This window comes from Ailuropoda melanoleuca, chromosome 5, assembly GCF_002007445.2.
Source record: "Ailuropoda melanoleuca isolate Jingjing chromosome 5, ASM200744v2, whole genome shotgun sequence".
Taxonomy (NCBI): Eukaryota; Metazoa; Chordata; class Mammalia; order Carnivora; family Ursidae; genus Ailuropoda; species Ailuropoda melanoleuca.
Genome location: NC_048222.1, coordinates 34,510,191 through 34,523,879, shown reverse-complemented (window position 1 = coordinate 34,523,879; position 13,689 = coordinate 34,510,191). Strand labels below are relative to the sequence as shown.

At 47.2% G+C, this 13,689-nt stretch overlaps 1 protein-coding gene across 4 annotated transcripts in view; it reads right to left on the bottom strand.

The window, feature by feature from the left end:
- The window catches only part of DAAM2 (dishevelled associated activator of morphogenesis 2), a 119,916-nt gene that overhangs the window by 54,547 nt on the left and 51,680 nt on the right, over positions 1-13,689 (bottom strand). For all 4 annotated transcript variants that reach the window (XR_004625486.1, XM_019808644.2, XM_011235615.3 and 1 more), the window contains exon 2: positions 1,678-1,905. Coding sequence is in view for 3 of the 4 variants with exons in the window: in XM_019808644.2 (XP_019664203.1) it covers positions 1,678-1,845 (168 nt within the window). In the remaining variant the exon portion in view is untranslated. The remainder of the gene's footprint in view (positions 1-1,677; positions 1,906-13,689) is intronic.

Sequence of the window (13,689 nt, the reverse complement as noted above, 5' to 3'; positions counted from 1 at the left end):
GGTGCACACAAATTCCACAGGACAGAAGCACCTGTGCTCAGGCAGGAGCCTTACTCTTCTGGGCCTTACCTAATGTACCCCTTCATCTGGCTGTTCATTTGTATTCTTTGTAATAACCTTTACAATGCACTGGTAGTAGTAAGTGAAGTCTTTACCTACGTTCTGTGAGCCATTCTAGCAAATTATCCAACCTGAGGAGGGGATCATGGGAACTTCCGACTTGTAGCCAAGTCTCTCTGAAGTGTGGGTGACATGGGGACCTACTACTTCTGACTGGTGTCTGGGGGGGGGCCGTCTTGTGGATCTAGCCCTCCATCTGTGGGGTCTGTGTTAACTCTGGGTAGTTAGTGTCAGCATGGAGTTAATTTGTAGGACACCAGTTGGTGTCCACAGCAAACTAAGGAATTGTTTGGTGTGGAAAACCCACACATTTGGTGTCAGCAGTATTCTGAGTAAAAACAAAAACAAAAACAAAACAAAAAAGACAAAACAGAACAAAACAAAACAGATCTTAATGGTTCTAACACCGATTAAGTTCCAAATGTCATTCTATACTAGTAAATGGTTTGTTCTCTCCCATCCATGCTCCATCCTGAGGAAAGGATGAGGGTTTCCTGAATCTGAATTCAGGAACAATAATGAGTTTCCCTGAGCCTGATGTGATGAGGAAGGTGGATAACGTTTTCGCATAACCTGCATGGTCTTATCTTATAGTGGTCCAGTTATTTGAAGAGCTAGATTGCCTTAATCAAATACATTCATTATCAATTTCAAGTATGAAATCCCATTTCAAATGACATAGCACTGTTTCTCTGCCAGCTTGACTACTGGCCAGCCACGAGAATGAATGACCAAGAGCTAATGGAAGAAGAACTTGTGCTTATTGCTCTATGCAGGGTTCAGCCCTGAGTCCTGGGTGTGCGTCCTGCACCCCTGATCTGGGAGTCTCCTTGGCTTTGTCTCACTACCAGACCTCCTAGAAGAAGAATCACACTTCTTCCCTATTCTCTTTGTGGTCAAGTGTAGAGTTTCGCACGCTCACTTTGGAGTGGTTCTCACAAAGGTGCAGTGCTGCTCTAGTCTGAATGGGCATCGCAGAGTCAGGAAGAGCTGCTGTAAGTGTCAAAGACAGAGCTTCCAACTGCCATAAGCTAGACAGGGGGTATAATCACCCAGCCCTGAGCCAGGGGCACTATAGGCATCTCTATCTCCATATTTCTAGTCAATCATCCCCTGCTTTGAGGACCTGGTATCTATCTGCCTACAGAATCCCACTTTGTCGCTTGTTCCTGTATGAGTTGAAAGAATCCCAGGGAAGTTCCAGAGAGAAGAAGTCAAGTGTTCTGGTATTCTTTGAAGCTCTTCACTGCCTTATTTCACAAAAGCCTGGACCTGCTCCTTTCATGATGGCCTAATTGCTGTACTGTGAGGTCTAGAATCCCTTGGAGACGTGAGGTAAGTCCATTCTTCTGGGGACATATTTCATGGTATCCTCACCAGTAAATGACTTGTTTCTCCCTCACAGCTGAGGTGTCCTGGGGGGCCCACCCTCGTCCCAAGCAGCGTTCCATAGGTAGAGATCCCGGCACATGGGTCCCCGCCCTCTGTCCTGCTCTGCCTGTTCCAGAATCCCCCTCCCCATTGTCAACACCCTCCCTTCCCTGTCCCCTCACTGACCACCAGCTCTGCGAAGCGGACGTTGAGCTCCTCTGGGTTCGGGATAGGACTTGAAAACTCCATATACTGCAGAGGGTGGCTGTCCCGGAGGTTGATCTCAGGGAGGCCGCTGCCGCCAAAGCAGCACAGGAAGCCCAGGCCATGGCGGCTCCTCTTGCGGGGGGCCATGGTCACTCCAGGCGAGGGTGGGATAGTCAGGAGGCAGATGCCCTAGGTCCTCATCGTGATCTGAGCAGGAGAACAGAGAGCACAAAGGGGTCAGGCAATGGCAACCAGGTAGGCAGAGACAGTGGTCACTGAGCCACTATAACTTCTTTGCCCAAATGTTAGGAGCCCTCAACCCAACAATCAGGCCCACCCTCCCTTCTCTCACAGCTTCTTTCTGTTCCCTCCAGCTCCTTCCACCTGGAGATGGTCCCTCCCCATCATGCCCTCCAGTGTTTCCTGCCACAAACACTTCCAGATTCTCCCTCCATGCCCCCAGAGATCAGAGGAGGGCGGTAGTCACAGAACGTGAATTGTACCTTCTCCATGACTGTACAGATGGGTATCTATTCCCTGTCCTCTAGCAGAGCCATTTTCAGCAGGGCCAGCTTAATCACTAGATTCATTTTAAGGTGTACAGATGCCTGGTTTAAAGGTTTCATCCAGTGGGGAGGGAAGGGTTGAAGTAGGCTGGCAGGAGAGATAGCAAGCTAATTTTATGGCATGGCTCCTGGGGAGCAGAGAAGTCTTCAGAGACTTGCAGAGTTTTCTGTCTTGTCTGTTGTGCCCAAGCATGTTTGAATGAATGTGAAATATCAATAGGGCATGGGTTCACCACCCATCTATCCAGAAGGAGAGGTAACCTGGGCGAGTCATCACAGTGAACCCTGAGTAAGGAAATGGGGCTGATCATTGGAACAGTTTTCAGCCAATACTGAAGGAAATCTGGTCAGATCTGTTTTCTATACCAACCAAGAACAGAGGACACCACTTTGGCCAGAGACCAAAACTCATGAACATGCAACAGTTGAGTGGTCATTGTAACAGAAAGGGTTAAGTTTTTAGCTTGCCACTAGGAGAGCCTCCTTCAATGGTGCCCCAGCTTGGGGAGAAGCACTGGCCAGCCCTAGTCGTTGATGCCACATAGCCTCTATATAGATTAAGCCCAACTACCCTCACATAGGCTTCCCAAAAGGGTTAAAACCACCCTTTATCTCTACTGGTTCCTCAACATGCTTTCAGATAACCTGGGTGGGTTCAGGAGAACTTAACCACAACACTGCTGCCCAGCCATGTTCTCCTCATCCAGTATTTGTATATCTTAATTTTTTTTAACATAAAAAGGATTCTGCCTTTTCCCCTATTATTATCAAAGTCTGGGGTCATGATTTTTTTTAAATTATAAAATACACGAAACACAAAATTTATCATTTTAACCATTTTTATGTGTACAGTTCAATGGCATTATGTGCATTCACATTGCTGTGCAACCGTCCCTACCATAAATCGCCATGATTTTTTCATCTTGCAGAACAGAAACTCCTGTACTCATATAAGCAATAATTTCTCATTTTCCTCTCCCCCGAGCCCCTGACAACCACCACTTTACTTTCTGTCTCTATGAATTTGACTACTCTAAGTAGTAGTATGAGTAGAATCATGGGAGTAGAATCATACAGTATTTGCCCTTTTTGTGACTGGCTTATTTCACTTGAAATAATGTCTTCAAGGTTCATGTTATAGCATGTGTCAGAATTTCCTTTCTTTTTAAGGCTGAATAATATTTCTCTGTATTTATATACATTTTGTTTACCCATTCACCTATCAATGGACACTTGGGTTGCTTCCTCCTTTCGGTTATTATGAATAATGCCACTTTGAGCATGGGTATATAAATATCTCTTTCTGTTTCTTCTTTCAGTGCTTTGGTATGCATACCCATAAGGGGTTGAGATATTTTTGAGTCTTGACTCTAAGCTATTTCTCCTCGATTTGGTCATTAACAGAAATGATCAGAATATACACATGGTCTTTACCCATACCATTGCTAAAAATGTTTACCTCAACAAAGATATAGACGGACCCAGATGACATAGCCACCTCATCTGGAAATGCCAAAGAACTAGTCATCAACATTCTCAGGGAACAGTCCTTCAACCAGCTTGGAATCTATGAACCCATGCTCTAATCTAGCCCTCTTTTCTATAAAGATATCATATGAGATTTTTCCTGAAGCCTTGTGGAATTTGAAATATGCTAAATCTAAGGCATTCCTTAGAATGGAGCTCTAGAACCTTATCAGAAAAGGATACGGATCATAACTTGTTCTTAGTGAACCCAAGGTAACTTCTAGAGAACATTGCTTTATTTCCTAGACCCTAACAATCTAGCTAGTAACAGTCTAGTCTGATCAGACCTCTCCATAAGTCATGATGAATTTTCATTGTCATTCTAGAGCTTTTTACTGGCTCCATTTTATCTTTCGTTATAAACGTTGTAATGGGCTTTTTAATAGACCCAGGAGAGCCTCAAATAACACACTGAAGTGCCCTTTTATTACTGGTTATCTTTTGTGTGTGTGTGTTTATATATTGGCTCTCCACAGCTATAGTGAAGATTTCTTGAGGGCAGGGGCCATGCTTCCTGCTTCTTTGATGCCTCTCCCATTTCCGTAGCTAATAAAATGCTTTGTACTTAGTGGTGCTCCGTGTTTCTTGATCAATTGGAAAACGGCCTGTGCTTATAGAAAAGACAAGCCCTCATCAATCAGTCAAGAAATATTAATTGAAATCTCTGACTCCTAGCTGTTGATAAGCAATCAGGAACATTTATAAGGGATAAGGCGGCAGCCCTGAGGCTGGAGATAGGGGAAGAAGCCAGTGGGCAAAGTCAGCAATCCTGGTACATGGTGGTAAAGACCTAAAATAGGCTGGCAGCTGAGAAAAATGAAAGAGGAAAGGAGGCTTTGGGGTTTTCCATGGGACTTGATAGCCAGTAGCCAAGAGTAGGTGAGACAAAGCTCTGGTCTCTATCAGACTTAGTAAAGCACCAATTCTGCAGGCAGATTGGGGTCAATCACCCTGGGGACGTCTGCCCATTGTCAAGTTTGGCATAATGCTGCAGAGTACAAACCAAGTCCCCTTTGTTTCTTCAGTCTCCAATATACAGCTGCAGCTGGTGGAGAGGCTGTTTTTTCAGGGGACAAAGCATGAAAAGGACACTCCCAGAGGCCACTATGAGGCTGAGTTAACAGTATGATGGGGTTCAGGGGAGGGATGGGCTGATGTCTGGGAGGACCTGTGAACTTGCTTCCTGCCTTCACCTCCTCAACTTTTTGCTCCCTAGTCTCCCTCTTTGTCTGTCTTTGCTCTTGAGCCAGACTTTCCTAGGAACAATCAGGAGTAGGGGGCAGAATGGGCATACAGTTGGCACACCCTGTTACAGTCTCGCACCAGCTGTTTACAGCCATGACTTCTCTGATTAGTTGATGCCATGCCATACTTGTAATTATATACTCTTTAAACATCTTCCCTGGGTATGGAGAGTGAGGTGGTGTGGCCTCAGGAGTATGGGAGATGGAGATCCTGACTTTCCAAATAGGGAGAACCATCCCCACAGAGAAGGGCCTGACCAGCAGGGATACTGCTGCATGTTTCCCCTTGTAAGAGACGGCCTCTTTGACAGCCCCCCCACTAAGCTGATGTTCCTGAGGATACCCAGCCCCCAGTGACCCTTTCTTAAGTCTGTCAGGGCCCCACCTGAACATCCAAGACTAAAACCACAGGCTCTCGGCTGGAACACATGCAGCTTTAGAGCATAGATCAGAAAATTGAGGTCAAAAGAGGAAAAGTCTTATCTGAGGTCATACAGCTAGGGACAGAGCTAGGATTGAACCTCAAAATGCCAGGGTTCAGGCTGCGGTCTAGAGCTCATCTTCTCATGTCAGCGGCCCCTTTCCAGAACCATCTTCTCCCAGTCCCCCTATTACTTCACTCCACCAGAGAAGACCAATCTCTGCAGCTTTGTTTAGAAATATCTCCAGTCCTGAAGAGGCTGTCTGGGCCAGAAAAGGGTTACAGAGATCCTGAAGGCTTCCTTCTTCTCCACTGTAAGGAGAAGGGCTTCCACCTCCCACTGTCCCCATTTCTTGCACATCCCAGTCTAAGGCCTCCTTCACCCCAGCAATCTTCCAAGTCAGACAACTGGGATTTGACTTCTGGCTTTGCCTTCGCAGCTGGGTGACCCTAAGCACATTTCATAAGGTCTTAAGCTCTCAGAGCCTCAGGTTCTATGATACCAAGACAATCACAGCACCTTCGTCAGTGGGCTTCGGTGAAGATTCAGTGCAGTGATGTAGATAGGATGTCTAGAGCACACTGGGCACTCTCTAAAGGAGGCCAGCACTGATGCTGTGATTTTGTTATCATTATTGCCAGCCAGGCAATGCTTGCCTTGCCCAGACAGAGCCTGTAACTATAAGCCCTCTCTGGGCACAGCTGGGACCACAGAGGCCTGGCATTGTAGGAATCTGCCCCGCCTGATTTAAGAAGCCACCCAGTTTTGCCTTTGGCCACTAGTGAGTCTGGACCTGAGGGGCTGGGTTTTTCCTCAGGCTCTAAGCTAGCTCTTGTTGGAAGGGGAAACCCTTGTCCCCAACACTGGGCAGGGAGTGGAAAGGTGAAGGGGGCCAAAGTGTTCCTTTCTGCAGCATCACTTCACAAAGAGAAGCAATGGAGGCACCCACCTCAAGAACAATTGAGGAGCAATATGGAAAAATGAGAAGCAACAAGAGAACAAAACCCAGTGGACTTAAACTCCAGCAGAAGGTTTTAACCCGCCCCACCACCACCCACCTTTCTCTCCATGAAAATTCACTGAACACCAACACCTCCGTGCACTCCACATCCTGTCTCCTTGCCCCTTCCTCTTCTCCCTGTGGGATCAAGGTCTTTCCAGGCCTGTGAATCCCTAAACATGGACTAACTGGCTTAAAAGAGCAAACCATCAATGAGGAAATAGCCCAGCTCTGAGGACTGTAAGGCCCTCTTCAAGGGTCTCCTCCAGTCCTCTGGCTCCTGCCAGACTTCATCTCCTTATTCTTACATTCTTCCACATCATGGAGAACACATACCTAACTCAGGAGACCGGGGCTAGTCCCAGCTCTGGCACAATGTAGATGTGGATTGGGGGGCCATGGTTTTAGCCTGTCTGGGACTCAGTTTCCTCTCTGTGTGATGGCAGGGCTGGGTCAGCCATACTGTTTGGCTCGATCCCAATCCCAAAGATTTCCCCAGGGGCTCTCCTCATCTGCACTGAGCGCCCCTCCCACATTCCACCCCAAGCCAGGAAGTACTTCCTATCACTTGAGTGCAGTACTCCCATTTGGTTTGTAAAGATGAAAAACTAACACCTACCCCCAAACTGTGGCCCTCTATAAAAAACTTTTTATACTAACTAGGACTTCAAAAACCCTATATCATCAATGCTTGTTCCTAAGTCATAAGTAAAAGCAGAATAATTTTAATTCTTGAGATTTGGTGTCGACCAGAGACTGGGTTCTATTCACCTTTCATCCCCATAACAACTCCCGTGATAGGTGGCATCATCTTAAAGAAGTCATTAAAAGACAATGTGTGGTTCAGAAAGGTTAAGTAACTTGCCTAAGGACACACAGCTAGTCAGTAGCATGGATAGGACTCAAGCCCATGACTGCATGACTCTAAAGCTGTAAACCACTAAGACACATGGCACATGCCCAAGGAACACAAGTTGAGCCCTGTTCAGAGCTTTCTCAAGCGTTCTATAGATCCAGACTCAGTAATTCATGATTGAGCATTCCCTTGGAGCTGGGCCAAGTGTTTTCATAGCTCTGCAATCTCATGTCAGCCTCACAAGGACTTTGTGAGGTCATTATTACTATCCCCCCGACAGATGATAATACTGAGGTTTATAATGACATTACCAGCAGTTACATGGCTTGTCAATGGCGCCCATCACTGCTAAGAGGCAGAGCAGGAACTCACAACTAAATATTCTGACTCCAAGCTCAGTTCTTTCGTGGCAGAGCCAAAGCTGATTCACAAACCCTGCCGTTAGCACCTTGGGCCAATGCTGTGGCTTTGAAGTATTCAAACTGTCTTTTCCTGTCCCCTTCCCCTACCTCCATGCATGGGGGTAATGGGGACAAGGATATGCTACGGCCGCTTCTAAAGTGCCTCCTAGGAGCCAGTCACTGTGCTGGCAACATTCTGCTTTATGTTTTATTCCCCCCAACCCTCAAATCCCATCACCGTCCCTTCCTGGTGATGACATTAAGACTCCCAAAGTTCAGGCAAATTGCCCAAGGGCCACGTCTCACAGGGGAGGGGACAGGCCTTTGTGGATCATGGCGTTGCATTCAAACAACATGCTTTGAACCAGCTTCTAGCCTGTGGAGGCCATGCTGGACACAGGGGTCACTCTGGTGGTGAGGACATAAGAGCAAATAAGGCTTTGGCAGCACGAAGAAGGGGGACCTGGTGTAGCCTGGGCTGTGAAGAGATCAGAAAAGGCTTCCAGGAGGTGGCACTGAGCCAGTCTTGAAAGAGGTGAGAGAACTAAGGCAAGGTACAGCGGCAAGAAAAGCCTTTCTGGGCAAGGGGAACAGCATAATGAGAAAAAGCATGGTGTACACAAGGCCAGAGTCCTGACCAGTGGCCTATTCATTCGTGGCTAAACTAATAGGCAAAGGGAGCCAACAAAGTATATAAGGACCTTGGCTTGACAGCAGAGCTCAGGCATTCTGGGGAGCCTGCTTCTTTGCCCCCCTCTCTCTACCAGGTCCCCTGGGGCCCAGGTCTGGGAATGGGGCCCAGAATTCCCCAGAGATACTGCATGGAACATAAGGAATGTAAACAATTTCCTCTTCCACAGGCCAGAGATTCCTCCCTATATACTGACCCTTCGTGCGTCATGGAGATCACCTAGGAAACAGCCCCAGACACAGGGCCGTGACCCAGGGCTTAGCTCCCCAAAGAAGAGTCTGTGCTTTTCCATCCCAGGCCCTCTGCCCACCCATTTCTCCCCTGCCCACCTCTACCATGCCTGTTGCCCCTTTAAGGCCCTAAAGACCATGTTTTGTGGGCAACAAACAGGCTTGATAACCCTATCTCCTCCTGCTTCCATCCTGAATTGTGGACATCCAACTTGACCCTACAAACTCAGTTGGGTTCTGTTCACATGCTATCTCCTCTAACTATGGAACTCCAAACAAGTTACTCCGCCTCTCTGAGCCTCATTTTCCTCATCCATAAAATGGGGCGATAACGACAGCACATACCTCATAGAACTGTCATGAGAATTAAATTAGTTACTATTTGTAAAGTGCTTGGAACAGTGTCTGGTAATAACAAACACCGTCAAGAACTCTACAGATAAGCTACTGTAATAATTAGGGCGATACCTGAACACTGACCGTAGGTATCACAGAAAGTTCACTCTACATAAGAGTGAATCTGACATATTCTGACGGGGCTTGGCAAATAATTTAGGGGCCAGATTCAGCTCATTTTTGTAAATATGGTTTTCCTAGAACACATCCACACGCATTCATGTAAGTATTATCTACAGCACCTGGCCCTTTACAGAAAATTGGCTGATTTCTGTGTTATTAGCTTGAATCATACGTAAGTGACCGTATTCAATTATGCTTAATCTACAAAATAATTTCATGTGGTTCAATTTAGCAAATCATACTGGCTTATTATGTGTCCTACTGCCTTGCCTGTTAAAATAGAAGGCTGTGCTCTAAATCCAGTGATTCTAATCATAATGAAGTTATGGTCGTCATCCATTGAGCACCTACCATGGTCAAGGTTTATCTCAGACCTTCACCACACCCCTGCAAGGTAAATATGACCAGGACAGGACACGGAGAGCACGAAGACCCCTCATCTTCCTCCCTTCTCTGCTGGTCCATTTCCCAGTGCTCAGACTCCATGGTTGACAGGGCCCTGTCCCCTGTCCTGTGACTTCCCTGCCAGCCTCAGGACTGTGCTCAGAAGCATCTGACTTGTAATGAGAGCCTCGGGCAGGGCTGGGGAGGGGGCGGGGAGCACTTTCAAAAATAAGCAAGCTCTCTTTCCAGGACTGGGGGAGCTATTTTTAGCAGTTGCCTAAATTACGGTTTCCCCCTTTGCTCTGGGAAAGGCAAAGAAAGCAAAAGTAAACTGTCTCAGCCCCAGGGTCCCCTCTGTGCAGGCTGAGGAGTGGGAGATACAGAGACAGGGGAGAAGGGGATGAAGAGAAAGAGGGGTCTTTCTGGGAAAGCAAAACTGAAAATTCCCCAGAGTGACATTTCTCTGACTTGGGGGTGTTGTGGGACAGTTGTGGATTTTCCAATCAGTTTTCTCATTTTGAGAAATGATAGAGAACACAGGTTTCTTTGTCTTACCAGGGAAGAAAACAGGGAGTTCATTGCTCTCCTTTGTCCCAGTCAAGCCTGTGTTCATTCATTCATCCATCTATACCCTGACTGACCGTCATGTACAAAGCAATTTTCTGGGTGCTTTGGATGAACCCAACATCAGATCCTAGCCCCACTGGGTCTACAGTCTTGCCGGGGAGGCGTGGGCATAAACAGGCCCCGGGCCTAAGCACCCAAGATACCAGGGAGGGGAGGAGGCCTGGGACAGCAGGGAGGGAAAAGGGAGTTCTGGCTAGCGTATCTGCAGCATTCACCAGTGGCAGTGAACCTGAGTCTCGGAAGAAGGAAAGATGTTGGTGCAACTCATGGGGGTCCAAGAAATCATTCACAATGAATGGTGTGTTAGAGTGTCCAGAAAAAGCCCAGGGTAAGCAAGAGGTGAAGGAAGTACAACTGACCTTTGAACCACACGGGCTTTAGGGACACGGACTCCTCCCCCTCCCCCCAGTAGAAAATCCACATACAACTTTTGACTCCCCCAAACATCATTCCTAATAGTGAGAACCATGAGAGATCACTTCTTGCCACTATTCACCATTCACTGAAGAGACGAACTGTTCACGCGGAGATGACTAGTGTCGCACAGTGTTTCCAGCAGCTACAACACTTGAGCTCACCGCAATGGCAACAGGCGGTGGCTTTGAAACGATTACAGCAGTACAACACGCACGACAGTTAATTTTATGCAGTTCTGATTTAATACAGGATCTTCACATTTGTTTACATTTTTCTCAACTGTGTTTGTGCAAGCTTTGATAAATTTTAACGTTTTATGATAGATTTGTGTCTATTTTATGGTAGCATATGATAAAATAGACTAGCAACTACAAAACTTATGCATTCATGACATACCTAACTTTTTAATTTTTTTCGAGATTTCCAGGCTGTGTAGTTCATCTTCAAGTTTTTTTAAATGGCAGCAAATCTCCAAAAAATTTTCCAATCGATTTATCGAAAAACATCCACGTATAAGTGGACCCTCGGAGTTCACATGTGTGTCATTCAAGGGTTAACTATTGTTTTCCAAGGCTGAAATGTAGGACTTAGAGAGGTGCAGTGGGAAACTAGATCAGGGCCAGATAAAGGAAGGCCTTGAATGCTGGGTTAAGGAGGGGGAAGCTGCTGAAGGATGGTGGCTGGCTGATAGGAAGGAGAGCTTGAGCTGGGATTCAGATCAGAGCTGGGATTTATACAGGCAATTTCTGGTGGTCTGGATGGAGGGCATTATAGGAAAGAAGGACATCAGAGAGAAGATCTAGACAGCAGCTCTGTCTGACTAAGAGTTAATGAGGCCCCGAACTGCCAAGAATGGAGGGGAGGGGATGGATGCTGGAGATGTCACAGAGGGGTGTGCACGGCAGCACGTGTGTGAGCTGATGAGGGGGCTTTGGCAAGACATGTACTGGGCACAGAAAACAAGGACTTGGGCTGAGATTGAGTGGGAGTGGTGGGAGCTCTTTGGGCAACAGCTGTGAAGTAAAGGAGAAAAAGGAATTTCAACACCAAGTCTCTGCTACCCATTAGAGCCAGAGGTCTGGGGCTCCCAGCCAAAGGGAAACCACCCTACACGTGACACGGGTCGCCTTCCCCCCTCCCGCTTCCGGGAAGCCAAGCCCCTCCTCTGGTTCACACAGATGGTGCTGTCCTTACTGAGAGGGTGCAGGGGAAAACAGCCTACAGAGCCTGCCTGCGCGCTCCTGCACCAGAGCACCTCAACACGCTGAGAACCCCACCACCCGAGGCAGCCCAGGGCTGGGAGAAGCTCCCTCCTGTCCACTCCTTCTGGTCCTCCTCTCCTGGGGTCCCAGCACAGAAGCATTCTGTCCCTCATGAAGGCAGAACCCCAAGGTGCTGCCAGGGCCAGTCAGCCCTGGGACCCCAGCTGGGCGGTGCACATGGTCACACTCTGGACCCCGGGCCGAGTGTTCCTCAGATGTGGTGCCCCCTTGTCATCCTGCTAGGCCCTCTCAGAGTCCTGCCCTGTGTGCTTCAGGGCTTCGCTGCACGCAAATCCGGGACCTTAGCACCATTCCATCTCTCCAGGGTAAGAGGCAGGGGGAGGGGGACAGGGCCTGGGAAGGGGAGAATAGGAACTGAGCCGACCCCTAGAGGGCAAATGTGATTGCAAATGTAGACCCAGGTGACCCCTCACCTGCCCTCACTCTTGTTTATACAATTTCATCTTTTCCTTCATTTATTCTAATAAATACTCATTGTACACCTAAGTACCATGCTAAGGGCTGGAAAAACACCATGGTAAACGAGAGCTCGGTTTGGTGGGGACGGGAGAGAATCAAGCAAATCAACATAACAAAGTGTGGACATGGTTAGCAGTACAAATGTATGAGTGTGAGGAATATTGGTGGAACGCCATCCGAATGGGCATTCTACTCCACCCTGAGCCCTCTGCTCATCCTAACGGTTTAGCAGGGACATCCTATAGGAGAGTAAATGCTGGGAATAATCGGGGAGCATCCAAGATTTGGGGCCGGATGCCCATCTCAGGGCTCATAATATAATAAAAGACTGAAGGCACCCAAACTACTAAAACATAAAGGATTGATTAGATAGACAGATGGACATAGAGACATATCTAAACATGTGCAAGTGCACACACACACACCCGGAGACACACACAGACGCACACACACACGCACACACACACACAGACATACACACAGTGACACACAGACACAGCAGCCTAAAATGATTATACTTGGGTTGCTGGAATTTGGGGTTATTTTTCTTACTTTTCTGGATTTTCCCAAATTTCCTATAATGAGCATTTCTCCTTTTCATCAGAAAAAAAATGATGTTATTTTTTAAAGAAGATAAACCCTAGACTGCAGAAGAGGAGGCTTACATAATATAATAAAAAGATGTTATTTTATATATATATATATATATATATAAAGGATGCATCCAGACTGGGTACCTTGAAAGAATGTGCTGTGATCTGAACTGCACCTATGTTTTGATACAAGATTCCTCTTGTGAACCCCAAGGGATAGAAATAAAGGCATGCAGTGAGATGATGTAAGTAAAAAAAAAAAAAAAAAAAAGATTGAATCCGGTCTCTGCCCTTGCAGGCTACCTGGGACAAGAGAGCATAGTTTCTCCGCACCTTGTCGGTAAATGAGCAGGGCAAACCATGTGCTCTCCAGAGCTGCTTCTGCCCCTGACACTAGGCTCTGTGCCACAGACTACATGAAGAGCTAAATGATGCTAGTTCGATTGGATCCTCTCCCCTGAGCTCCCATTAGTTCATCAGTCACTCATGTGCTCATTCCTTCAACCACTGCTGTTGTCGGCCTCCCCCCGTGCCTGGCACTGCTTTTGGTGCTGAGGGTGCAGGGCCAACTAACAAGACAGACACAGCTTCTCCCCTCACAGAGCTAGGTCTCCCAAGCTCAGGGTCTCCTTCCACTGATCTTCTTTTCCATCCCTTATGCCCTATCCTGTTAATGATGCTTGCCACCACTTTTCCAAAATGCCTTGGGTATGTGTGTTTCATTCCCAAACACCACACTCCAGACCTGATCCAACCCCATGTAGTCTCATGC